At 50.8% G+C, this 27,230-nt stretch overlaps 7 protein-coding genes across 7 annotated transcripts; 4 read left to right on the forward strand and 3 right to left on the reverse strand.

The window, feature by feature from the left end:
- Positions 1–128: 128 nt before the first annotated feature.
- ACET3X_009867 (uncharacterized protein) lies at positions 129–1,664 on the reverse strand (the record flags this gene model as incomplete). Its single annotated transcript, XM_069456029.1, has 1 exon — positions 129–1,664. One exon carries the CDS (start codon positions 1,662–1,664, stop codon positions 129–131), a length of 1,536 nt encoding a protein of 511 aa, XP_069302700.1.
- Positions 1,665–3,766: 2,102 nt separating this feature from the next.
- On the reverse strand, positions 3,767–5,566 carry ACET3X_009868 (uncharacterized protein; the record flags this gene model as incomplete). Its single annotated transcript, XM_069456030.1, has 6 exons — positions 3,767–4,235; positions 4,299–4,623; positions 4,678–4,842; positions 4,894–5,055; positions 5,114–5,212; positions 5,272–5,566. The coding sequence occupies 6 exons, from the start codon at positions 5,564–5,566 to the stop codon at positions 3,767–3,769; spliced, it is 1,515 nt and encodes a 504-aa protein (XP_069302701.1).
- Positions 5,567–6,120: 554 nt separating this feature from the next.
- ACET3X_009869 (uncharacterized protein) lies at positions 6,121–6,907 on the forward strand (the record flags this gene model as incomplete). The annotated part of the gene is made up of 2 exons (XM_069456032.1): positions 6,121–6,716; positions 6,772–6,907. The coding sequence occupies 2 exons, from the start codon at positions 6,121–6,123 to the stop codon at positions 6,905–6,907; spliced, it is 732 nt and encodes a 243-aa protein (XP_069302702.1).
- Positions 6,908–13,526: 6,619 nt separating this feature from the next.
- On the forward strand, positions 13,527–14,630 carry ACET3X_009870 (uncharacterized protein; the record flags this gene model as incomplete). The annotated part of the gene is made up of 1 exon (XM_069456033.1): positions 13,527–14,630. One exon carries the CDS (start codon positions 13,527–13,529, stop codon positions 14,628–14,630), a length of 1,104 nt encoding a protein of 367 aa, XP_069302703.1.
- Positions 14,631–15,556: 926 nt separating this feature from the next.
- ACET3X_009871 (uncharacterized protein) lies at positions 15,557–16,603 on the reverse strand (the record flags this gene model as incomplete). The annotated part of the gene is made up of 3 exons (XM_069456034.1): positions 15,557–15,837; positions 15,888–16,402; positions 16,449–16,603. The coding sequence occupies 3 exons, from the start codon at positions 16,601–16,603 to the stop codon at positions 15,557–15,559; spliced, it is 951 nt and encodes a 316-aa protein (XP_069302704.1).
- A 3,323-nt stretch (positions 16,604–19,926) lies between these two features.
- On the forward strand, positions 19,927–21,361 carry ACET3X_009872 (uncharacterized protein). The gene has a single exon (XM_069456035.1). It carries the CDS (start codon positions 20,204–20,206, stop codon positions 21,188–21,190), a length of 987 nt encoding a protein of 328 aa, XP_069302705.1. The 5' UTR covers positions 19,927–20,203; the 3' UTR covers positions 21,191–21,361.
- Positions 21,362–21,577: 216 nt separating this feature from the next.
- On the forward strand, positions 21,578–24,770 carry ACET3X_009873 (uncharacterized protein). The gene is made up of 2 exons (XM_069456036.1): positions 21,578–23,490; positions 23,541–24,770. The coding sequence occupies exons 1-2, from the start codon at positions 21,742–21,744 to the stop codon at positions 24,597–24,599; spliced, it is 2,808 nt and encodes a 935-aa protein (XP_069302706.1). The 5' UTR covers positions 21,578–21,741; the 3' UTR covers positions 24,600–24,770.
- The last annotated feature ends 2,460 nt before the right edge of the window (positions 24,771–27,230 follow it).

Genomic DNA, 27,230 nt, shown 5'->3' on the forward strand with positions numbered 1-27,230 from the left:
GAGTGGTATTGACGCGGTCTAAGAGCTGCAAATACACAAAAGCAAAACAACAAAGGTTGCTTAAGTAACAAAAGTAACAACAGGAGAATAATCAAGACAATAAACGACCTATGTTTATCCCCACATCATCACGCCGTCCTAGGCTGGAACATCAGGTCACACCGATCATGCCTACTTCGGTATCCGTTTGCCTCAAATGGCGCCATCTTCTCTGGTGTTGTTTCTGGTGCAAGTTCAACTTTGAACGCCCTGAATGTTGCCGCCAAGATGAGTCGCATTTGGTAGGTTGCCATGTTGCCTCCTGGGCAGCGCCTCGCTCCTACGCCGAAAGGCACGAGCATCTTCCGACGCTCGGCACTATGTTCGTCCTCGACGAGCCAGCGCCGCGGGTTGTAGGTATCGAAGTCGGGGAAAAGATCGGGGCGTTGACGAGACATGCTAAGGGACTGTGTGGTCACAACAGTGCCGGCAGGGAGGTGATAGTCAAGGACGTTGATGCCGCCAGCGGGGACGAGGCGCGAACCTGTGAGAGCGACAGGTGGGCGGTAACGCAGACCTTCTTTGATGCACGCATCGAGAAGTTTTAGGGAGTCAAGCTCTTCATAGCCCTCATGGGCGGCTACTTCCCCATACAGCTCTTCCTGAAGACTTGGGTTCTTTGCTAATTCGTAGTATATGAAAGCGAGAGCCGATGAAGTCGTTTCAGTCGCAGCGAGTACCTGTCCTGCCATCTCCGCACCGATTTCCGGGTTTGTCCACGATTGCTCGACGGGATATTTGGCGTTTGGTGCAGTGAACAATTTGTATACGTTATCAGTTGGTTCTTCTCCCCCTTCAGCTGCTTGTTTACACAGCGCTGCGCCCAAGTCGAAAAGCTTGTCACTGGATCGTACTCGGAAGCGTGGGTGCGCGAAAGGACCGTATTGAAGCCATGCGAACAACCACTCTGGAAGGCAGAGGCGCCAGACGACAAGAAAGTTGTATTCGCCAACCACGCGGGGAAAGTCGCTGCAGTCGAGGTCAACTCCCGAGCCGCCCATGACGACTTGGGAGTTCTTCAGGGTGGCTATGCGCAGGTGGTATACGATATCTTCGGACCTTCCGCCGTCTGACTTTGCGAGATCGCGAACCATGGCTTCGATGTTGGTCACGAAGACGTCATGCCAGAGCTTCATGTTCTTCGTTGTGGTAGCGATCATTACGGGATGTCGTCTTTGGCGAGCAACCGGGTGTTGTGGATATGTGACGGTCCAGTCGTGGCCGCCTACGCGCAAGGCTCGGATGGATGTTGGTGAAGTGTCGAGGTCTTTCCTCACAAAGATCCTCTCCACTGCCTCGGCATCATTCAGGATGACGAGATTAGGAGCGATCCTAACGATGGGCCCGTATTTTGTCATAAGCTTGTCCGCTTCAAAGGACAATCGGCCATGCCATCGCTGCAAGCGAATCCAGGCTGATGTGACTGAACTGATCCAAGGCCCCGGTATGGCTCGCAAAGGGTCGATGTAGGCGCGGTAGATCATCTTAGTGACTTGAGAGACGATGAGCATGACGAAAAGAGCGCCAGCAAGCTTCCAGCGTAGCATATAGTCGCTTGCTATTATGCCTTGAGCGACGGAAGGATGCTCAGCCCATAGGCCGCCTGAAAGAGTGTCGTTTGACATTAGAGAATGAAAATGTAGTCTTCGATGAGTTATACAGAAACTCACATTATTCCAGCTACTTTATATACCTCGCTCAGGTACTCTACCTCGTGCTACCGTTGCCCTATTCCTCGCCAAGATGGGTGACTCCATGTGCGTTCCTGTATTGAACCCTACCAGCCCGAAGCTGGGGGACCCTGATACCCGTGAGCAAAAGAGCCTCAAAGTTCGGACCTATTAGAAACTTTGTACAAACAAGAGTATCGGTAGTTGAAGCTACCAAGCGCATGGCATAAGATTCGACCCTGAATGTAGTTTAAGCAAATGCAAAATTGCTTATTTGACGAAGCACACTATTTTGTCAACAACGCTTTACACGCCATCTTGGCAACGTCTGTGTATGAAAGGCTCTCTGGGATACAAAGGTATATGCTTGTTCCGTCATGATCGTATGTTTCTCTCGGGAAGTAGACTGTTCGTATCTATCAGCCCTATGATTATTGCGATCGACAGATGAGAAGGGTAGGTGCACACAGTGGGCGGCCGAGGCCGACGGCGACCTAGGCCGGTCTGGAGACATTGGTAACACGAATGATGTGAGAACCCAAGACGAAGTGCCTTAGCGTACGTGTGGACTCGCTGTGCGTTCCCTACTTAGGTAGTTATCGACCTTCCAAGCACTTGTATCGCTGGGCGCTCGTCAGTGTTTATAGACCCAGCCAGCAACGTAAGGCACAAGTGCCTCTGATATTGGAGACATCAACCCGGCATACGATCCCAAGTGTTGAGTGCCGTTGAGGATCGCAAAATCATTGATGCCCAACAACAGGGTAGAGCATGAGTCTCGACATCAACGAAGGTAGACTTCTGTTGCTCCAATGCTCCGTAGCGTGATGACCGTTCACGGCAAAGTTCGATTGTCGTGTAGACTGCGCTTAAACGTTGGGCGACACAGGGGGTGTGGCAATTTCTGAAGCATCCGACCGGAAGATTGCCAATCACCTCGACGGCAGCACTCGTGCTCGACATGCGCTTAACTCTACTAGGCCGAGATACTGTAACTAGACGATTAAACAGGGTTCTAGTCACGTTAGTCACGTAGTCGAGATTCAATGATCCTTGAGGAGAGCTCTGTCTCCATCCGAGATGGTCCTCTTTCGGTGCGTTGCCAATTCCATCTTACGCTACCTAGGTAGGTAGTCTTGGAGCGGTGAGGGCGTGAGATTTGCGTTGAGCAATGTTGCAGCAGGGATTCGATTTCAAGCCACGGCAGACCCAAGCAGGTAGGTAAGGGCGATCGAGTCGACTCCCAACGGTAGTGCCTTACGTTGTACGGGCGCTCATGGAGGTTGTGTCAATCCGGCGCGTAATGGGCGTAATTCTCGTACGTGCCCAGGTGGTACGTGGGAGCACAAGATGTACTGTAGCATTGAAACGAAGCCAATCTCATTCGCAAAGCCCGAATACGAGCTCAGCAACAGCGCACCGCTCACGGTCGTTGAGAAAAGCTGCAAAATGGAAGCTAGGAGGTCTAGATCAGGGGAAAACGGACGTCACTATCTTAGGGCGTAGATTCTCCCCTTGCGTTCTGCGCTAAAGCTTGGATCTCGGCATACAGTGCCCGTGCGCGGGTCGAGCCACTTCGCGGGTCAAGCCACTTTTTAGTAGGAAAATTAACTTTTTTAGACTTTTATATAGAGAATAACTCTTTAACCTTATATTATTTTTAAAAAAGTAAAATTCTAGATTTATAGAGCTTATTAAGCTCTATAACTTTAGTATTTAGCTTTTTTAAAATACCAAGTATTAGAGAAGTTATACCTACTTTAATATTAGAGATTTATATGTAAAAAGTGGCTTGTCACGCGAAGTGGCTCGTCACGCGCACGGGCACTGTAGGCACTATATCCCTGCCTAGCAATCCCTTCCACGATCGCAGCCTTACCTTCCGTGACTCGGTTATCTTTGCATCCTACGCACGCCTCCCGGAGGGTAACCCGGAGGATAACCCGGAGGATAAAATTGAACCCCTTTTGGCTAGCGGTCTGAGTAGGTTGTTCGGTTTTACTCCACAAACCCGTGTGCGCATCGTTCTGCATGCTCTTCGCTCTTGTACGGCAGCATCATTTGTTCTGCTTCTCAAGCTTCTCTTCGCTAGCAACAAACCTCTCTTGTCCATGCAGCGTTCCGTCAGGCTGCGGCTTGGGTAGGCAATTCGCAATCACTGGCATCAATACTGCCATCAAGACGCCAAGCCACAAGACGGCAGTCGATACCGCGAATCCTTTGAGATTACGTGGCCCCTCGGCGCTGGGCCACAGGAAGCTCCCGTAAATGTAACTCGTGTGACCAAATGAGTTCACCAACGCGATAGCTATAGATCGCTTACGTGTCGGCTGAGACAGAACTTCGCTCGTCCAGTTGAGAATCAGAGGTATGGTTGTGTACATTGCCCCAGTCTGGAGACACAGCATAGCATACTTTACCGCATTGTTGCTGACGAGGAGAGCTACCAGTGCAGTGATCCCAGCAAAACCGAGCAGGGCAGCATTGTGCCACCTTCGGTCTTGGGTCTTGTCCGAGGTCCACGACCTACACAGCGGATGTCTAATTAGGGAATACTTCTTGGCTTGTTCTTGCACAGGAGGTACTTACCAGAACAGCTGAAACACAGCGCCGCAACTCCAAATAGGTACCGTCATCCACTGGGCACTAGTACTCGTATAGCCCATTCCTCTGAGCATGGTCGGAATGAAGTACGAAACGGTCAGTGCCAGACAGTTCGCCGTATAAATGATCAGAAAAAGATATGTTCGGCCATCTCTGATCACTGCGAGGAACGCCTGTAGTGGCGTAAGGGCCTTTTCTTCGGTGTCCCAAGACTCGTCCCGATCGCGGAGAATGCGGACGTGAGCAAGAACGCGTTGTTCCGGTGACAACATCTTCGAGTCAATCGGCCAGTTGGGAAGGATGAAATACACTAACATTAGCAGGTAGTCAGAAGCTTTCACAAACTGACGTGGAGATCACTCACGTCCGAAGCCACAGACAATGGTAATCGCGGACTCTATCACGAGCAGCCAACGCCAACCCGGAATTCCACGAGCGCCGTCTAGGCTGGATATTACCGTACCTGCCATAATGCCGCCCAGTGCTGGAGAAACACACCCCGAGGTGTAGAAAATGCAAAAGCGCTTGCCTGGAGACTTGGTCAACAACCCATGTTACAAGCACATGACGGCGTACATACCGACTTCTTTCTTTGTGTACCAGCAAGTAAGGATGAAAAGCGCGCCCGGATACAAGCCCGCCTCGATTGCTCCGAGGAAGAAGCGTCCAACAAGCAATCCTGTCGCACTTTTGGTTTGCGACATTCCGAGAACAACGCATCCCCAGACCCACACGATCGTGGCTGAAACGATATTCGTCAGTCCTGCCATGACACATTCCAGCTGATCGAGCATACATACATAAGTAGGTCGAAGGCTTCACCTTCATTAGTATCATGTTCGAAGGAACCTCAAAGATGACGTATGCCACAAAGAAGAGTGATACGAGCATTGCATACTCTATGTGCTGTCAGCTTAGACTTCTGGCACTGTCAAGTGCTCCACGTTCAGACACTTACGATTATCGGATAGTCCGAGGTCTTCACTCATACCCGCCGCGTTGGCGTTGGCGATGTTGCTCCTGTCGAGATGGGCAAGGATATACATCCACCAAAGGATCGGGAGCAGAACGAAATCGATCTTTCGGACCAAACATTTCTCTTCCGTGGTACCCGGCACATAGCCTTGTAGTGCGGCTACGATCACTGCATCTTCGACTTCTCCATATTGTATGTGCGGGCTGTTCTTCTCGTCGCCTGGCATAGATGGGGTTCTCAACGTCACCCCCGGTGCTTCCATATCCCTCGACGTCATGGTTATGTTCGCCTGTATGTGGAGATGGGCGACAGGTCGTTCGGATGTGACAACAAACGAACAAAGAATTCAGCCGACAGAGACAGACATTGCGTTCAAGACATATACCTGCATCTTGACGGCTGCACACTCCCGGATGCCTGCTCGCATGGCACTCCTCAGCGGCTTGAGCTTAGTATCAGCCCATATTCTCTATATCAGATAGTCATGAACCCAGAGTCCCGCTTCCTATCTGTGCTTATCAGGCCCAGGAATCTCGGACAGAATTGTGAGTAGTCGCTCCCCGCAGTGATGCTGGGTCGATGCGGACTCCGCCAAGATAAGGCCCCTACCTGGCCAAGGTTCAAGTGGACCAGCGCTTATCATGCCCAAATCCTCGCACAGATATGCCCCGATGTCGTTGCAGCACACGCCGTTGCTTCGTTATAGTTGCCCAGATGGTGCGTTGCTGACATGCGAGTAGGATCCGTTATCAACCTTTACCATCACCCATTTTCGAAAGTTCCAAACTCCTGATCGGAAGTCCAACACCTTGAACACACAACGCTGTCGCAATGTCCTCATCCAATAAGCACGTGGTGTTTGACATTGTCGGTACCTGTGTCTCCTACGATGCAATTTTTGAAGCTCTTGATCACCGCTTGGGCGACAAGATGCGTGCCGAAGGCATCAAACCACGACTATTCGGCTACCTGTGGATCGAAGTCACTGAAAGAGAGTATACTTACCTCAGTATGAATGGCCGTTATATTGGGTTCCGCGACATCTTCAGCAGTCTCTTCTATCGTATGCTGTACATGTCCGGGATCGAGGAACCTCAGACGTTCGCTAGCGACGAAGATTTGGAATACGTTCTGGAGCAGTACAAGAAGCTCGAGGCGCGACCTGGTGTGGCCGAATGCTTTCGCATGCTGAGGGAGGCTGGATTTACGGTCTGGGCGTTGACAGCAGGAGATGTGGAGCGCGTCGGAGGCTACTTCACCTACAATGGTATACCTATGCCTAAGGAGAACTTCGTCTCATGCGACACGGCCAAGATTGGTAAACCGGATCCGAAGGTATATCAGATGATTATAGAGAAGCTGGGCAAGGATGAGAAATGGTTTGCCGCTGCGCATAACTGGGATGTAGCGGCTGCCAAAATCCATGGGTAGGTTTCCACAGTCGAATCAATGCTTGCACTACCGCCACTAACCAAGCAACAGATTCAAGGCTGCATATTGCACTATCTGGGAGAATATTCGCTGCGACAATCTCTTTGGCGAAATGGACGTTACTGCGGATTCCTTCACTGAGATGGCACATGGAATTATATCTGCATCTAATGCCAATTCAAAGTAAGGTGGTATTGATTCACAGCATAATAATATAAAAAGATGTACCTTGGCTAGGGTACTGTCTCGATATCAGGACATCTAACGGTCGTGCCAAGTGAACGTGGAGCGGAAGGATTTGCCCAGAACGCCACTAGATGTCTTTGTGTACTTGATGGATGCCAGCATGCATGATCTTCCAAAACAAGCGATAACGCCCTTGTCGATCTGCACTTCGGCAAACCATCTCCGTTATCAACATCATCCCACTCTTCTCGATAAGGACCAACGTACGCAGTCAAGAAGGATTGTAGGAGATCCCACACGCTGGAGACGCTCAGGAAGCGGGGAGGCGTGCGCACGGTTTGCGCAGCGGCCATTTCCGTGCTTCGTCAGGCGTATATGTATCGTCGTCGGTTCAGCGCCGTACCACAATTCTCTAACGACACCTCAGATGGTAATGTGGACCAATCTCAAATTCCGTGCATCCGTTTTGAACATCTGAATCTGATCCTAACGACCATCTACGTTCCACATATAATCCCCGAGCGAAGCGGACATCGTCATAATTAGTACAGAGTGTGCTGGAATTGTGAGCGTACGGACTCTACTACTTTTTTGTCACCTTCCAACAAGGTTTGGCCCGTAGAGCGAGAGATCATGTTGTTGAATATTACTGCTTTGGTCCAGATAGAGAGTGAAGGATATGAAGAGACCACGAGTAATGTATCTTCATGGACTCGTCCTCCTGATTTAGTCGTGGATTGCAGACTCTCGCCAACAATCCACACCAACAGTGCAAGGATGGACCAATTCGAGCTCCATGAAAACATCAAGAACTCTCAACCGTTAAGTTTCGTTCGATGAGACACCGTCTCTCTTGGTTATTCTAAGTTAACTCTTGAGTCCCGGCTGAAAAAGATTATTCACTAGCTTACAAAAGCGATCTATACGTTTATGGGCACCTATGATTCGATAGTAGACGCAAGCTATGTACGCAATAGAAGAACCGTATAAGACGAGGCGTATATGCGAGTATAATGAGCTCGTGTGTCCTTATCTGTTAGCTCGGTGCTCTTGACTGTGCGGTTTCTAGGCTCGACGATCTACAAGACGAGAAGCGCCTACAGACATATGAATGCCAAAGCTGCTTGGAAATCTTCTATCTTAGCAATACCCCTTGATGACTTGGATAAGCAAGTAAGGAAGGACTGTGGAGAACCGAGGAAGACAAGTATGAAGACACATTGCGCTGAAGGGATTAAGTGGGTTTGAGCTCCAAAGAGCTGGTTGGCGGCTTGTTTAAGGATAATGCACATGGCTTTTAATAAGCTCCATTCAGGCAATGTTCATGATTAAGACAACTAAGTAAAAAGTAGAAGTGCAGAAGTAAAAGCTTGTAATTTGCAGATCAACTAATACCACTTATCGCCCCTAAGATTGAAACTTGCATGAATGCTCGCACTGGGTATGGAACTAGGTAATCAGCTTCATTCTGCAGTCCAAAGGGTTGAGTAATTACCATCTTTCTTTCCATGCCCTCTAGCCACTGCAGACGCAGCGATTTCCACTGCTACGAAACTGTCAGTAAGGCTCGTATCTGGAGAGGGTTATGTGACCTACCCATCAGGGTAAAGTTCGCAGTATGGGATACGGCCCCCTCCACACCAGCCTGCACATTCATTGGCAGAGCTGCAGAAAGGAGGAAGTTGCCGTTGAGGAGCAGCCAAAGCCAAAGCAGCAAGAGAGAGGAGAGTAACAATGGTGATCTGCATCTTGATAAGGATCTGAAGTAGGGAGGATGTTGTAGTTGTTTTGCAAGCACGAATACTCAGTGTTCCTTATATAACCAGTAACGCTCTACAAGATTCCGTCAATCTTATGCCGAGAGGCAGGGTTCCATATTTTCTGTAGCTATCCCCGAAATTAGACCTGCCAACACTATGTAGATCGACTACTATGATTCAATGTCCCTGATTACTTATCTGAATGAACAGATTTACCCACTATATATTAATGATTGGCGGTGGTGTCCAATTCGTTTCAGTCAAACAGATGTGGCAGATTATCGTAGACGAGTCATGGAATACGTCGGCCGCGATCTTGATCAAGGCCTCAGGGGTACTCGAGTGGCCCAAATGAGCGGTGTTTGGCTGGCGGGAACTTTGCCATCCCATACAATCATTGCAACAGCCATTGATGGGAGAAAGATGATCCGCAATGAAGGTACTTGACTGTACTATAACTAGGTAGCGTTGCTCAGAGTCATGTCTTCCTTCTTAACAAGACCTCGGGGTTATCCTGCGAATGTGTCGCTATTGACATAAATAATAGCAAAGACACGCTCGCAAAAGTCGACATATGGGATCTTAGATTCCATATGGCAGAATGGAACTGCGTTAGATAGACCAAGCAAGTTCTGATCCCCGATAATGAATGAATATATTGAATACGAAAGCTCATTGGTTGTAAGGCAGCGTGGCAATGCGGTCTGATGCAGGTGTGGTGAAGACGAGGGCGGCTGTGTATCCACGGTGACCTATTTCGGGCCGTTCTCTGCAGTATTTCGGCAACGGCATCCGGTCATGAACATCTGTACCATTGATCGAAAACCATGACATGTGCCATGTGGTGCTCAAAGTTGGTTCGTGCGACAACGGTATGTTTCATCTTCTGCGCTTGACTCAATCGATGAGTGTGTAGCATTGCCTTTGGGCTTCATAGAGGAGGCATGATTTGTCTAGCGACAGTTACTAGGTTATGCTCTAGAGAACAGATAGATCATTGTATAGCTTTGGAGTGGTTTCGCTAGGGTGTATCTAGGTCATCGTTGTACTGTGATTTTTGGAGTGGAACTGTGGTGAGAAATGAGAAACTAGCTAGGTACCATAGTAGTGCCGATGACCTAAAGTAGACTAGTTGATTCCCCAATGTAAACTAGCTCATAAGAACATCCACCAAGAACATTGGAATATCATTGCGATCTTTGATTTGCCGCGCAAGCCTCTTCAACCTGGGCACAAACAAAATCATGAATCCTCACTTGCAATGGAGACGATTGGTTGCTCGGCCTTGGCGTGCCGAGACGAGCCATGAGTGATTTCTTTCCGACAATTTGCTACAAATACCCCTTTAGCGATGTGTGTCAGCCAAGGTGGCAACTACCCGCGCTTGACGCAGACTACAGACAGCTTCGCATCAACGCTCTGCTTTGCTCTCTACACCCCGCACACCCATTGTTATCATTCCTATCAGCGCACTCACCTCCATCATCCAGGAAGATGAACACTTCACCCTCCTCGACTCACGTTACGCGGAAGCCAACCCAGACCTATTGATCAAGTGTTCTCGTCGGGTGCTTTCAGATTGGTGTTACGTACGCACCGGTCAGTCCAACACAAGAAACCGTCGTGCCACGCAGATACGAGGAATTGTCCAGATCGCTTCCAGTCAAGCGCTGGACGAATTTCGTCCGGGCGATAATGCTCAAGCGTCCAAGCTCAAACCGGCATACTGGCCAATTTCCTCCGCCATCCATCGAGTGCCTCCAGGCCTACACATGATTATCTCCACTCCCGTCAGTGGTTCTATTGATACCTATAGGCTCATTAAAACTCGCCTACTCTCCACACCTTCCTTAGCCATCAAGTACCCCCGAAAAAATAGAGACGAATTCCAATGCCATCTTCTATCGCTTTGGCTTAATCAGCACAGCAGAAGCCGGCTTTCCACCTTGTACCAAGTCGACCCTACACCAGATAGCACTCTGAAGATCCCACACCTGTAGGAGCGTAGTGAGACGCTCATCATACACCAACAAGTTAACGATCATACAAAGATGCTAGAATGCACCAGCTAACCAAGAAAATCTTCATGTGCGCCTAATGCCCACACAACGGATCTATTAAAACCACACTGGCAGCGAGAGGCTTAATACTCACTCGTACGTTTGCTGAACTCCAAATCATCGGAAGAATAGCCAATAAACGGCCGGGAGGCCACGAATCCAATTTCCAGTGTATCCTGATATTCTCACCCATCGAGATCAAAGGCTCAATAACTCCCTGTATCTCTCTAAAAACTCCCCAACGCAGTCCGCAAACCTTTGCAATTCTTCCCAGGGTGTACCTAGGATAATGGCTATGCTACCGCGTTGGGTAATCCAGAATCCTGCCTCCATCATCTCAAGCCAGAACAACATGCTCAGATCAAGGTCCTCATGCCGATCCCGGAAGCTTCTTAATTCTTTCTTTCCATCATGCAAGAAGTGTATACCCATGATCGTTCCCAAACCCGTAATGGTCATTTTGGTTCCTTGTGAAAGCTCTTGCAGACGGTGGCGAAGTTTGTCACCCATTGCATTGAAGGTGCGACAGACTTCGGGCGTATAGACATCGGCAAGGCCAGTGTATCCTGCTGTCATTCCAAGTGTATTGTTGTTGAAAGTGCCAGAGTGTCCTAAAGATCCTTTTTCTCGTGGGTCATATATACGCATAATGTCTGCTCGCCCCCCAAAGGCACCAAATGTAATGCCTCCACCGAGGAACTTGCCCAAAGTCGTAATGTCCGGCCTTAACCCCTCGACTTCTTGCAGTCCGCCCGGCGCCAAACGACTTGTTTGTACCTCGTCGAGAATGAAAATTGCACCGGCTTTCTTTGCTGATTCTTGGACCTGATGCAGGAAGTTTTGAGTACCCACGAGACACGGGCCTCTTCCCTGCATGCCTTCGATGAGTACTGCAGCAACGTCCCCAGATTCCTCGATCTTTCTCTTCGCGTCTTCAACATCGTTGAATTCTGCAACGATCCATTCCTCTTGATCGACACAGTTCTCGGCAGGATGATCTTCCGGAAAGGTGAAGCAACCGCCATGGTAGCCCCCAGCGAAAACTACAACCTTTCTCTTTCCGGTAAACTTTCTCGCTCCTTGGATGGCATGGAGATTTGCCTCTGTGCCCGAATTCGTAAACCGAATAAGATCGAGCTTGTATCGCGAACAAATCAAGGCGGCGTGCCTCATCTCCAATGTGGTCGTTCCACCCAAGTTAAGACCAACTTTGTTTATAGTATCGACTAGCGCTGATTGGATGAGATGTTGCGAGTGGCCATATAAAGCGGCAGTGAATTCGCCAACGAGGTCTGTGTAGGTTTGCCCGTCCTCAGACGTGACTTGATACCCTGTGCCACTCTTTAGGAACACCGGGAAAGGCGCGGTGTGAAGTACACTCCTCGTATTACCGCCTGGCAGGGCTTTGTTTGATTCTTCGTGTAGATGCGAGCTTTTGGTGTTCCGCTCTGCAAACCGTTGCTTAGCTGCTTGGAGTGCTTCGCCGGTAGTAGCATATACGCTCTTTGCGTGGTTTGCCGACGCCATTGAGCTCATTTTGGAAGAAGAGAGCGATAAAAAAAAAGCACGAGAAATTCCTGCGGAATACAACGCCTAATATACTTGCAAGTCTGGCAATCCGAGCGGGCCGGTATAGACCTGCCAATCTTTCGGTCCGAGATGGACGTTCGGAACCTTGCCGTGGGAGTATTTGCCGTACAATAGCCTGACACTTGTTGCCACTCACGTTCTGGATGTTGATTCGCTCGTTGAATCCATTGATTGTGTTTTCGGGTTGCGAGATTCTTCGATCACAGACTCAACAATCTTGGAGTGTTGCGAATGCGACAAGCTCACCCCAAGCCCGTGAGAACTGCGGAATGTTTAGAACAAACCTAAACACAGGCGATTTGAAGCACTCAGCAATCGCAGTAACAAAAACCAATAATTCCGGGTCCCCTATCAAGAGCCAATGACAACACTCTCGTGATGCACTATAGTGATAAATGTCATAGTGGCTTACGGAGACCCCGCGCTTGCGATAGCTGGCACCGTGAGTATTCCGACCAGTTCCGAGTGATGCATTCCGAAATGCCGACAACCTCTTCGAAGCGCTCTTCCACGATCATCACCCGTCCTACGCGATGCGACCTTCATAGGCCTGACCTTTTCGAAATGCTCACTTAGCTTCTACTAGAATATGATCGGCCGCAAATGGCAGTATCTTTTGACAGACTTTGTAATCGCTTTTCTCGGTGTTGTCGGAGCCTACCTACGTAAATACTTGGGGTGCTGTCGGAGAGATGTGTGCTTGATGGAAGTATCGCGCAGGCACCGTGAGGGGATTTGGTTCGCGAGCTCAAGGACAGACTGTGAATTTCGTGCATGACGCACTGGTGATGGTGTGATGGCATAGGCGACACGCGCCTAGGCGACCGTTCGAAGAGGACTAGCCGTCGTCTTACCCAGCCACCCACTTATCAGCTCGCCCGACAGCACGATCAGCAGCATATTGTACGATCGCGGAGCATATGACACGGAGATATGCTTACCTCATTGGAGCAACGCAAATTGCTCCGAATGGGAAATTACCCTAATACAGCTCTGGGTGGGCGTACCTGCTACAAGTTTGACATTACTAAGCGTTATGGCAGTAACTACGCGCAGCAAACATGGTAAGAGCGTATGCTTGGCATATGATGTCAACGTGTACATAGATAAATGGGCGCTGTTTGGCTTTGGACTCAACTGAGGGGTCGCATTACCTAAAGAGCGAACAACTACGAGGTGGACACCTGCAACATTTCCAACCCCATTCACAATGGCTTCGCAACCCGAGCCTTATACCATCTCAATTGCAGACACTGCAATCGACAAGCTGAAAAGAAAGCTGTCAGATGCTGACTTTCCCGATGAACTGGAAACATCTGACCAGTGGCCATACGGTTCACCACTATCTGACATCAAGCGTCTAGCAAAACATTGGGAAACCAGCTTCGATTGGCGAAGAGCTGAATCCAAGATCAACGAGTTGCCAAACTTCCGAACAAAAGTTCGGGTTGAAGGCTTTGGACACATCGATATACATTTCGTACATAAGAGGAGCTCTAACCCAAATGCTGTGCCTCTATTATTCAGTCACGGATGGCCAGGCTCATTTCTCGAGGTCACAAAGTTGCTTCCACTTCTTGAAAAAGGCGAGAAGGAGGGCAAGCCCGCTTTCCACGTCGTGGCACCATCGCTACCGAACTTTGGGTTCAGCCAGAAGATCCTCAAGCCTGGTTTTGCACTGTCGCAGTACGCGGAGACTTGCCACCGCTTGATGCAAGACCTCGGATACGAAAAGTATGTCACCCAAGGCGGCGACTGGGGTTTCTACATAACCAGATCGATGGGTATTCTCTATCCGGATAGTGTGCTCGCCAGTCACATCAACATGGTACGCGCGCACGCGCCGACGTTTGCATCACAGCCTGTACTCGCTCTCCAGCACGCAATTACCCCCTACACAGATGCCGAATCTAAAGGCCTAAAGCGCTCTGAATGGTTTCTCAACGACGGTCAAGCGTATCGCCAACTACAAGCTACCAAACCACAGACACTCTCATATGCCTTCGCCGATAGCCCGGTTGCTCTGCTGGCATGGATCTACGAGAAGCTGATTGATTGGACTGATGGCTACGAGTGGACTGATGACGAGGTTCTCACTTGGGTTAGTGTTTACTGGTTCAGTACCGCGGGCCCCAATGCGCATATCAGGATCTACTACGAAGCGCAACATAACCCCACGGACCTGATCCCGAATCGAGAGCGAACGATTCAGTGGGTTGATCGTGTGAAGCTTGGTGTCGCACACTTTCCTAATGAGATAACTGTTGTTCCAAGGCTGTGGGCTAAAACCTTGGGTATGACTCTCTTACGATGATGCGCATGAAGCTTATACTTACATGCGGATAGGTCCTCTTGTCCATGAAAGTGTCAACGATAAGGGTGGCCATTTCGCCGCGCACGAGAGGCCGGATGTGATCGTTGCGGATCTGCAGAGTATGTTTGGGAAGGGCGGACCATGTTACAAGATAGTCCCAGGAAAGTCAGGTTATTGATAGGGCTTTTTCTGTCACTGTATGATCCAGTAACCCGTTGTCGCAGTGACTTGGTTGTCAGTGACCAATTGTTTGAGATGGTAGATATAAGTGACATCGAAATTGTCGCTGCTACTGGCTTTCTTCCACCAATTTTTCTGCTCTGCATAACTTCTGGGGAGCAATATGGGCAATCAGAGAGTTCGCCGCGCCCAATCTTTTATTTATGGCTACAGCCCAGCAATCTTGCTCATAAAAGCGCTCATGCTTGGCTATCGCACATATGTATTCACATTCCGCAGTGGATCTTGCTAGCTTTCAAACTCTTGTCGAAATAAGCGTTGAACCTTTAGATTCTCGCAGGCGATAGTTGGCAGTATCGAAGCTGCGAATTAGGCCGGTATTATGCCTATCGCAGTGTTGATGGGCGACAATGTCTGGTTCCGCGACCGTGCAGCTTCCTTCCGAAGATCAAAGTTCGATTGATTCCAAGGTTGTGTACATCTTCAACTGGGAGACGGAATGAGCAAGTGGTTCGCTTTTCGCCGTCACGAGTTATGTTGTGCTCTGCATGACACCAGTATCATGCTCAAAGCGCTCGAATTCGGTCTTGTTTAGGATAACAAAGCTGAAGAGCTGATTTCCATTTGGGAAACGACCTGGGATGGCAAAGACATTTATTTTGGTGTTAACGTAGACCAGGAGGACTACGTCTACATGCAGGCTGATATTTTGCTCGTTGCTTGTGGAATGAGATTGACGACACCGTTTACTTTGATCGCTTCGCAGCCGCAGGTCGTATTAGATCAGTTGTTGAATCCCGAGGGCTCTCGCACCGGAAGTCTATCGCACTGAGCTGTAGGTTGTTCGACTTCTCGGTCGTGTCTTCCGTGGCGCATTTGGTTTCGCCACGAAGACTCAATCGAGAACGACCTCTAGGTGGTATCTGGTCGCGAGATGACTCCTCTGTCGATCGCGACAAGTCCTTCTCGGCTGCCGAGCCTGAGGCACTGAAGGTCAGCCAATGAAGTACCAATGCATCCCAGCATACTGCAGATTGTTAGTTCCAATGAGAGAGACGTGCGAGAAAAACAACCTACCATCGACTAGGCAGATTGTAAGACAAATCATGCCCAATTCTTCGCCTTCCGTCAAAACAAACTGGATCATATTCGCCGCCATGGGGATCTCGATCAAAAGGGAGCCAATAATGCTCTTCCACAACAGTGTCCTAATGTTCTTCCGAGCTGGTGTATCATTCTCACCATCGACTGTGTCTTCCTCTTGCTTCGACTTTCCTTTGAAAATTTTTGAGAGAGCAGATAGGCCAGGTACCTGTACGACAGGACGAAGCAGGTAAAAGAAAACACCTGTCAGAACCGCATCTGTGAAGAAGTTGACAATGGTGAATGGTATTGATACGGCACCGCGAATACCAAAGTGGCAGCGACCGTCTGATGCGCGTAATTCGATGACGTGATTGCAGTACGAGTTGATGGCGACGGCACTGTACATGATGACTATCATGGCCATGCAACCAAGGTATATCTTGTCGTTTCGCCTGTTGACGAAGGGTGCGCGGACGACGTGTATGCGTTCGACAAGAAAGACGTAGCTATCACCGTTAGCAGTTGTTCGTGTCGTTTTCAGGACAAACTCACATGATAGCTTTGATGAATGTGTAGAAGATCAAACAAACCCATGTTCCTGCAACGCATAGTCCATACGTATATAGTCCTTGCCCTGCTACGAGAACAGCCGAACAGATGATGAACATCAACACCAGGACGTACATCATAAGAACAAGCGTTGACATGAGGCTGCGCTTAACCACGATGCTTCGTCTGAGTTTTGCCCACCGCAAGCCTGTGCTCTGTGTTAAAATGTGATTGCAAGCTTGGTGAATTCCATGATTTGGAGCACATATAACAGGTGCATCGTTGAACTCTGATGTGATTCAATGCGGGAGGTGAGCCTACCTAATAATAAGGACAACACCATCATGCATACCAATGATATGATCGTGAAGATCGACCTATCCCGCGGAAGCTCGCCATTGTTGATGAACAAGTTGGAATTCCGAAGGTCCTCTCCGCGCATATGCAAAGGGAAGCCTTGGGCAGTAAGAGCCTGCATCAAGAGGAGACCAACGAGCCACATCCCCGTGAAAACCTGGGGCTGCTGCAGAAACGAGTCGTGCACGCACGTAAGAAGAGAAATGTGATGAAAACATCATACGATTGGGGACCCTTGAGTCCTTAACTGGACCCTTTCCCCAACATGACATCCGCTGCGGTCCCACAAAAGCAGCCTTTTTTCTTGCGTAAACGCCGGAAAGTATGTTGGCAATTCTCGATCGACCGGGAGTTGCTAGGTATTGTGGCGTTGGGACGATGGTTTTGCGAGGCTCATTGGGTTCGCACTAACGGCGGCGGAGCTGGAACCGTGTGGTTGACAGTGCCGCAAACACGAAATTCCTTATAACAGATCCACGTGCGTTCCGTTGCTCCCGTTTTCTGTGGCTGTTGTGCGCGCTTTTCACTCAAATATCTCCGTCAGAGGCAAGTACAACATCGGAGACTGATTCGTTTACGTTTTTAGCTCTTGACGAAATTCATGGCTCGCTGATGTTCCCAAGGTGACGCCGTGTTCAACCGCTTAAACTTCGCGCTTCCACGCTGGAAATCCTGCTGACCATCTTCGGTGAGCAACAAATCCTAGAACACTCGACAAGGTCTTATCGTCTTGGAGCCAAGATAGCCGTACAGGAACTACGACACTCCGCCGGACGCCATCGCGCACTTCTCTTGCCGTCTCGAAGTATGCCCGGTTTCGGTAGGTCCTAGGATGAGCTCTGCCGATGTCGCAGTTGTCCTTCTATCGTCTTCCTTGGAATCCCGCTCCATACCGACACATTAGCATCGACAATCTACGGCAGAACTCGTGGTTCTCAAATAATGCGGAAAAATTAAGAACAAAGTGTTGCAGGTCCTTCCTTTGCGATGCGAGAGAGGGCTTGCGTAGGTAGATGGTGCGTAGATCTAATAAGATCAGTAGGGATCACTACGTGGCGACGGTCAGATCGAATCGTTCCCACTAAGTGAACCGAAACAATTGGTTTCGGAGACTGACAAATAGCCCCAGAGATACTCTCATTCGTTCACAGCCTATATGCAAGCGGAGAAGCTCTGCACATGTGTCCAGTATCTTACTTAGTGGTCCAGAAACTTGATCTGCACCAAATGACCAAATGCAGTTCGGAGAATGCACAGCAATATGTGCCCAACATAGATGCCTACCTCTGGGGTGTATTTGTCTGAGTGGAACTTGGGAGTCGAATAAACCACTCCCGTCCGAAACATCCCGAAGAACAAGCCGACGTAAAGTTAAGAAGAGGTCAATAGAGTTGCTGGACGGTTGGCGCCATCGCTCGCTAGAACCCCTACGTCGCGGTACAAGTTTTCGTGAGCTTTAGTGCCTGACCCCGAGATGCTGATTGACATCATCGAATGTTACGTCGTACCGATACTCGACGCATTCAGCCAGTCGCATTCGTGATCCTGTAGGAGCGGACAGTTCGTGCTAAGCCCGGTGCTACGTAGCCAGCCTTTTGAGTAGTCAAATGTAGTATGCTCATCAAGAGCTGCATATGTGTACACATCGCTAATGCTAGCTGATGTTGGCCTCAGCCTCCACAGGTGGAACAGTGTCTTCAAGATCGCGCTGCCGAGCGCTGAACTGTTTCAAAGCTCGTGAGCCCAGGCGTCTTTACGTACGATTTGCTCATCTCTATCCTGTCAGGTTCTCGCTTGCTATAGGGTATGATGTCCTGAACGCGGCTGGTGTCTCCTCCTCTCCCATCTTCAGGCCAGTGAGGTATCACTAGGGCACGCCAACGGTGTACCTCCAAGTCATTAACCCATCTCTGACCTTATCTAGACGTTGATCATGGCATTTCCACACAGCCGCTCGGTTTCTGGACGGTACCAAGATCCCGAAGGGAAGGAAATCGGAGCGAAGCGAAGCGAAGCGAAGCGAGGATCCCTCAAATATCCGTAGAGATGGAACTGCAGCACGTCAATAACTCCATGGTGCGTGTCGGAAAGGCGTGTGGTTATTGAAAGCATCCGACTACCAATGCCTTTGACGAGCTTCCGAGCGAGTTGGACGTTCTTGGGCGAGCCCAATCCCATCCAGATCACAGCAGTTTTCGGCTTGTCTTCCAGTCAGAGTTCCGCGTATGTACGCAGTCACACTGTAAGAGAAACTTGCCAGACATCATAGACAGAGGTGATGAGCAGTGCGGCTGAACACCCCAGGCAGGATGCCACGAATCTTATTGTTGCAGCGTCGCACTAGACCAAATGCGGACGCGACGGCAACCATATTTTGCGACTTGGATGACAGCTCCTGGCCACGACTTGTCGCCGCCCTTGAACATCGGAAAGGCTGCAATAATGTTCTAGGGCAACAGAACAGGTCTCGACACTCGCCAGGAGCCTCTATACTGCAGCTGGGACCGACTCGTCGACTGCCATGGCGGATGCAACAGGTATGCAGAGTGCGCACCCAGGTACACGGCTAGCGACGCTCGGTGTCCGATGCCCGATAAAGTATATGTTTTTATCGACAGTGCTTAACGGTCAGGAGGTAGTTTGATTCGGCCGAAACCTTTTGCGGAGCAGATGGGATGAATCAATAGAGTGCTAACTGGTTAGACGGCCTAGGGCTCGTGTGAGCCAGCTATTGTCCTTGATAACTAGCACAAAAGTACGAGAGAGGGGTAGACAAGCTTTTTAGTAGAGCCGAGTGAGCCGAGTCTTGGCACGAGCTGCTATTTTCAGCTCACTGACACCTCGACACCACCGGGGCAGCGCTTCCAACCGCCTCACATAGGCGCCCAACGTCGCTCGCCGAGGGCCCAGAAAACCCAATTGCGTCTCCAAGATATGGCTGTCGGGACAAAGAAACGCGCATGTCTCCCTGCGCCGACCAGAAACGTGAAGATTCTAGATGGTAAGCTTGCACCAGCCACACACCAGGCTAGCTCATAGGGGACTAGTTCCTGCGGAACAGTGAGCAGGTCCACATGTCCCTTGCCAGAACCTCGGATCCTCCAAGCCCTGACGGTACAATGGGGTGCTTTGCGACGACTCCTATAAGGTGTCGGGAGTCGCCCCGTTGACGGGTGGAGGGGACGACGAGCGTACCGCCGTTGTCGTTGCTACTGCTTCTTCTTCTTCATCCACCACACCTACAAGTCTTACTCACTGCCGTCTCTCTCTCTCATGCTTTGTTGACGTATCCTTCTGTTCTTGTTCCAACGCTCATTTGTCTCTCCTTGCATCATTTCTTAAAAGCGATTTTCTCGGCACGTACGTTTTTTTCTCGTAGCAATCACTTCACGACTTTCAAAATGAAATTTTCTTGTCTTCTTCTTTTCCTTGTGCCTTTGGCTAGTGCACGACCTGTGCGATACCACCATCAGGTACCCATGGCCGAAGAAACCACCAAGGACCTCACAAGCGCGAAAGAGATGGAGGTCGATGCCACGCCTAGCATCGGTGTCCATTTTACAACAACACAGACAGTAGTTGCTGCGCGATATCCGAATGGAACAACAATCGACGTGGTACAAATTCCCGGAGACGCCGGCTACACGGAGCTAATGTCGCGGTGGATGTTTCGATACTCAGACTACGACATCCTAAGAAACCGGAACGACAGCGTTGTACTAGGTGCATTTCTCACAAATGTTCACACAACCATCGAAGCTCAGCTTGAAATTCCCGTCCGAGAGATGACATCAGCTGTCGTCTTCCCGCTTCGCGGGGCTCAGAAGACGCTGTTCCAAAGCGCGTTATTACTTGCCGGCTTCGCATTGCCCAAACACTCCAAGGATAGTCCCGACGTATACCCGGAACCGTACGCTATTCATGCTGCTCTGGTACATGCCTCGTGTACTCAGCAACCACTACAGGAACAACACCAACACATTCTCGTTGTTGCTTTCGACGACAGCTCCTTCAGCGCGAGCATGCATCAAACGTCTTGCAATAAAAAATCCTCACAGCCACGGCAATATATGATCAACTACGTGGCCCGCTCCGATCTTGGTTGGTGGGAACTTCCGGTTTTCGAAGCGCCACGAGCGAAATTCTGGTCGAAGCTGCAGGAAGCTGTTGTTCATACCGTTGGTGGAGTGGGAAAGCCACCAGGCAGGATAGTGCTGTCAGGTAGCCATGGCAGGGATGAAGAGTTCAAGGAGAAGGTCGAGGAGGCCCTCTGGGCGGAGTTTGAGGTGGATGTTGGGACGCTGCTTGGAAGCTCTCAAGAGGCGGACAATGAATGGCTCGCAGCAAGGGGTGCGGCGGAGCTGGGTGCAAGCACACACACGCGGTAGTTGCCCGGCGCTCTTGATATTTATATGGGCTACGGGGCGGAGTTTCCTACAGTCCTGTTCGGTTCCCTATACATACGGCGCTCAGAGGTGAAAAGGCGGTTGTTTGATTGAGCTTCGGCAGGAGTACTTGTTGCGCAAAAAGATACCCGAAACATTCATCATCACTAATCAAGATGAAATTTACCATGTTTGACTGTAAAGCGCGTGTCGCAGCCCATGTGCCAAACTGTCGCGACGGACCTTTGCTCGACTGTTTGTGTACGGGTTCGATTGCATTGGGGGCTTGGCGGGGGAGGGAGGACTGTTCACATGCTCAGGCGCGCGTCGACTTAGCGCGGCGGTTGCGTCAGTGCTCTGAATGATGATGGGAAATATACCGCCCTAGAACAACAAGGAAGCATCCTCGAGCTACCACCCTGTCCGAGCCAGCTGTCGTCTTCGCATGTACACGTGAGGGGACAGAGGATACGCTAGCATCATGATATGATGTGAGTCCTGCACGACTGCTTCTCTGCAAAGTTGCAGCACGCACCCAAACGACGCCATCCGTCATGGCAGGCAACGAGCCCACGCTCTCGTCGCGCGCCAACCAGTACATCCGCGAGGTCCTGCACAACACCGAGGCCCCGCCCGCCATCGACGTCCGCTACTTCTACACGTCGCCCCTCGCCATAGACGACCCGCTGTCTCCGCTCCCGCCGCCGCCAACGGGCTCCTCGACGGCCAAGCGAGTGCCGCCGCGGCCCTTTTCGCAGTACGACAACGACGCCATCCAGCAGTCGTGGCTGGAGCTGCGCAGCAAGATTCTGAAGCACAACGAGGAGTTTGGCGAGAAGGATGCGACGGGCCGTGGCACGCCCACCAACCCGGCCGTCGAGCGACTGAAGAGGAAGAGAGGCGCTAGCGCGTCGAGTGACGAAGGCTCGATCCAGGGAAGGGACATCCCCTCCGGCCGCTCATCAAGCCGCGGGCAGTACTCGAGGTCTGCCGAGCTCGTCGACAAGAAGACACCCGGCTCGGGCTCTGGCAGTTACGGCCACTCCATACCGGCCTCGCTCAAGGCATACGATCCCGGCTCCATCTCCCCCCTCGAGCCTGCCACGACCGGCACGCCCTTCATCCGAGCCCCCTCGAGAGGCAGCCTGGCAAAGTCATGGAAGCCTGCGCCCATGGACGGAGGCCACCGGCCCACTATACACGAGGTCGACAGCTACAGGTGGGATGACGCCATGGAGCCTGCTCTGTCCACTGCCAAAGACAAGGCGCCCGCGAAAAAGTCCTCCAAGCACAAGCCAGGGCCATCCGCAAAGGTGCCCGTGGGTGTCTCCAGGCTACACCACGTCGTCATGGACACTGACGCAATACGCATGGAGCCCATATACTGGTCGCCGCTCAGCGATGTCGCTCAGATTGTTCGAGGCACGTGGTTCTACAAGGACAGCATGATGCCCGTCGAGGTCGAGGTCGCCAACATGCTCGAAGCCGGGTACATCGAATTGAAGCCCTGGACCCAGACCTGGACCGACGAGCTGAACAGTGCTGTCGAGGTTGGTGCTCTTGGAGAGATGAAGATACTACACCACCTGTGGCCCGAGAGGCCAAGGAGATCGGAGAGCAGACCTTCGACTTCGCAGGGCATCATGCAGTCAGCCGGCCTCGTTCAGAGCACCTTGCCTGCTGACGACGACGACGACCCGGACAAGGAGCGACGTGAGATTGTGGAAAACGCCTGCGACCTCATCGACATCTCCACTGGTCCAGAGGGACCAGACCACAAGGCAGCCGGAGACCTGGAATACGGTGCCGACGGAAGGAAGCGCACGTACTTGAAAGCCGGTGTCATATACTCCAATGAGAAAGAGGCTTTCATCCTCAAGCCAGCTCTCCAACCCTCAGACTACTACGGGCGACGACCGGTTGCAAACTATATTCGCAAGGGCAGAGCCATCGGTGTCCACGTCGTTCGTGGGTTTGATCAGGCCATCTGGGACAAGCTACATCCCAGCAAGAACACGCCAAAGGCACAAGCCGCGCGCGAAGGTGTCTCATCGTCACAAGCCGGCGCTCCCCAATATCGACGACAGAAGTCGGACCCCGAACTCGCGCAGTCAGAGAGACCAAAAGTGTCAGATCTAGTCTTGGTGATTCACGGCATTGGGCAGAAGTTGTCGGAGAGAATGGAGACATTTCACTTCACGCACGCGATGAACGCCTTTCGCAGGGAGATGAACGTCGAGCTTGGAACTCCAGATGTAAAGCGACATCTGCGAAAGGACATGGGAGGCGTCATGTGTTTACCAGTAAGTCACCATGACCACGATTTTCAATCCAGGATACTGACATGAAACAGGTCAACTGGCGGCATCGCGTATCCCTCGACGTCGACAACACCGAGACTCCCGAGCTCGAAGACCCCTCCGCGAACAAATACACGCTCAAAGATATCACCCCAGATACGCTGCCCTCGGTTCGTGGCATCGTTAGCGACGTTATGCTCGACATCCCATACTACCTCTCGCCCATGCACAACCCCAAGATGATATCAGCTTGTATACAAGAGGCGAATCGCATCTATCGCCTGTGGTGCCACAACAACCCGGGGTTCGCAGAGTATGGGCGAGTGCACTTGATCGCTCATTCGCTCGGCTCGGTAATGGCCATCGATATCCTGAGCCAACAACCGACCTATGTTGATCCTCAATTTACCGACCCGTCGTTCCCCGAAGCCGACCTGCCCCAAGACCAGTTCATCTTCAATACCACCGACCTCTTTGTCTGTGGTAGCCCTGTCGGCCTCTTCCTCCTCATGAAGAACGCCAACCTGCTTCCGCGTCGCGACAAAGAGAAGCCAGGCGCAGACTCGTATGCTGCTCCTGGTGTGGCTGGCGAACAAGGCACGTACGGATGTCTCGCTGTCGACAACATCTACAACATCATCAATCCCTACGATCCTGTCGCCTGTCGCATAAATCCAACCGTGGATGTCGTATACGCCTCTATGCTAAAACAAACAACCATCCCATCGGCATCTACATCCTACTTCGCCTCTCTGAACCCTTTTCGCTCTTCCACTTCCAGCTACAATCACTCTTCGCACGACAAGCCAACGCCCATTCGTCTGCCCAGCAACGTCGAGCTCGAGACCCACAACTTCACACGCGAGGAGATTGCTGAGAAGAGAGCCTATCTGCTCAATGACAACGGGCAGATTGACTTCTATATGAAGTATGGTGGTGGGCCATTAGAGATCCAGTACTTGACCATGCTGGGTGCACATAGTAGTTATTGGATCAATAAAGACTTTGTTCGAATGATTGTTGTTGAGGTGGGGAGGGGTTTGGGGAAGGAGGGTACGATTAGAGAGATGAGAGCACAGAAGAAGAAGCTGGCTCTTGGTGGAGCAGCATAGTACGGGAGATAGTGGCCAGGGAATGACAGAGGATGCGGATCGGCATCGAGCTTGACGGCATTTCGGTACGGAGTTTACATTCTGCTTGCCTCTACAAGTTATACCCCGTTTCGTACGCCATTTAATAGGAGTTTGCATTAGCATTAGCATAGGGTTAACAAATCCATCTCCACTTTTCGCTTCGAGCGTCCGCTTACTTCATGTAAGGTTTCAAACTTTACACTTTCTCGTTCGCCCTGTCTAGTAACGTGTCACTCACCACTCTTGTCATGGGTTGGTGCTCTTACTGCACTGGAAGGAGGATGGACGTCATCCTGCCGAATCGTACCTCGAACAGGCGCAGTCCCATGAACAGTGCAAGATCTATTACTACTCCTCAGGCATCCAGCAAGACTCGCCCCTCGAAGCACGGTCTTAACAGAGTCAGTAGACTGACTATCCACGCACTTTTCGTCCGACCTATATCAAGCATACAAGCACATTCGCCCTACAAGGCGGCATCCTACGGTACATATATTACCAAGCCAGTGCATCTTGCCCCGTTATTAGCTTGCTGGTCGCGAAACAAGTCGCGCTCCCCACGCTACTCGGGGCGTAAGTGGCGTAATCAGCTCATCACAACTGCATAGACGCTGGGGCGTAGGCGTAGCCCACCCACACAGTGCGCCGCTCTATCTGCCCTGATTCGACCCGATGGTTCGCTACGTTTCGTATCCGAGAGTGAAACCAGTGGGAATATGTATTGTTGGTTAATGGCTTGGGTTTTAGGCAGCTAATTAAGGCGGGACGTGGCAAAGTGTCCACGATGCATGCGCGTGGTGCAGACTCGACGCTGCATGTTCCGTGGAGAGGTTTCGAGTGTGGATGTCGCCAGCATCTGGAGGGCGGTAGCAAGCCTTTGTGAGTGGGCGTATCTTCTATTTGGAATGTTGGTGTGTCATCAGAGGGAGAATTAGGTCATTGTGATACTTGAAAGAGGGGTAGTTGTGCTGCGCTATTGCTGAGACAAAGAGAGTGAGTGTGCTAGTGTGGTATTAGGTAGATAGGTTTGGTGCTCATTGCGCACTAATATCTAGATGCATCGATTTGAGGCCTACATATGCCCCCCTTTGGAAGTCCATGGAAGCGTTGATATACCTAAGTGTCTCTAAATAGCATCCCGCTGTCAGACATGATAGCCAAGCAGATGACTGGTCCACACAAACAGATTCAGAACTTAGACTTGGATAGGAAGTAATCACATGCGAATTCACAGCAGCACATGTTGCTCTCACGATGTATAGTAATTGAATAGTCTGTTGACAGGCTGTATGTCTGATTTCGTGCGTGGGTGATGCGTTCACCTCGGATGGATGCTACGAGCTGCACTTGATGCCTATGGAAAACGCCGTTTGACTTACCAGAAACAGCCCGGAGAGCACACACAGCATCCGATGCAAGAATAGGTATGGGAGAGGACATGGGAAGGGAATCAGCGACAGATTCGAATAATCGTTGACGGCAAGAGTACCCAGGGTAAGCGAATGGGATGACCTAAGGCGGGCCGACAAGCGAGAACGTTGTTGACCCAAGGTCCCAAGCTCGCTCAAGCTGCCAGCTCGATTCGAATGTCCATGTGGTGCAACTCGCACCCTACTCCAAATCAACTCCAACCAAACCTTAAAAGCACGCCCATATTAATCCGACAATCAGATCTTCGCCCCACAAATTAGCGCGACCCTTAGTCATGCCTTCCATTCGCCACATGCCAGACTCACCTCAAATCTCCTCCAGGAACTCTCCATCTGGTCGGTGCCCTGCCTCCTTTTCCACCAGCCCCCACATCCAGGGCAATGTCAAGTGACCCATGCAAACGCTGATCTCTTCAGCCCTACTTATCACCCGCTGTCATTTCAGAGCCCATGAATCATAATTCAGCCCAACAATCTATTCCCTTCTCAGATAAGCAGTCGACATGGGCGGCGTTTTACCTGACCGCCCATGAAACTTGGCACTTGATACGTTATGCGGCTAGTGGAGGACAAAGAAAGGGGACCAAACTCCCAAGGCTCTGGCCCTGCAGTCTGTACGGTGTGCGCAGGACGTTTGCTGGTGATTTAATCGGTGCGACCAGTATTCGGAGCGAATTTATGAGCATGGATATCTCATTACTGATGGGTCTAGGCTGCTTATGGCCTGTGTTGATCATGTTCGGGCTCTCTGATCCTGACTAAACGTCCTGAACGTGACTGCCGGACTCACGATGAGCAAGTATCTGTCTCGATGGGATATGCCGGTAGCAGGACGGCTGATGGGTTGATGGGCGGATCGTTGCGGATTGACTGTAGCTTAATCTCCTCGGATAGACCGGGAACCGTGGTTGTTCGCAATACTGTACCGTTTTGTGCGAAAATCGGGTTTCGGACCCTTGGATTTGGCCGATGAGAAATACAGCTTCATCGCAGGTTTCTTGCGGTATAGGGGTTTCACGAGAACTGGGGGCAAGGAGAGTCTTTCGGCGTGCGTGCGCGTGCTGTTCATCTGAGGGCCTCGACAAGGATGCGGTAATGGACGCGACGCGCGGGCGTCCGAAGCTTCCGCTGCTGGGAATGTGTAGCAAGTAGGTCGCGATTGCGATTTTGACGTCGTATT

Source organism: Alternaria dauci, chromosome 10 (genome assembly GCF_042100115.1).
Source record: "Alternaria dauci strain A2016 chromosome 10, whole genome shotgun sequence".
Classification (NCBI taxonomy): Eukaryota; Fungi; Ascomycota; class Dothideomycetes; order Pleosporales; family Pleosporaceae; genus Alternaria; species Alternaria dauci.

What these genes read in the sequence shown, in the direction of transcription:
- ACET3X_009872 (XM_069456035.1), top strand. Translation starts at nt 20,204, where the DNA reads ATGAAATTTTCTTGTCTTCTTCTTTTCCTTGTGCCTTTGGCTAGTGCA.
- ACET3X_009873 (XM_069456036.1), top strand. Translation starts at nt 21,742, where the DNA reads ATGGCAGGCAACGAGCCCACGCTCTCGTCGCGCGCCAACCAGTACATC. An exon ending in GAGGCGTCATGTGTTTACCA is followed by an intron (nt 23,491 to 23,540) that starts GTAAGTCACCAT and finishes GACATGAAACAG; the next exon opens with GTCAACTGGCGGCATCGCGT.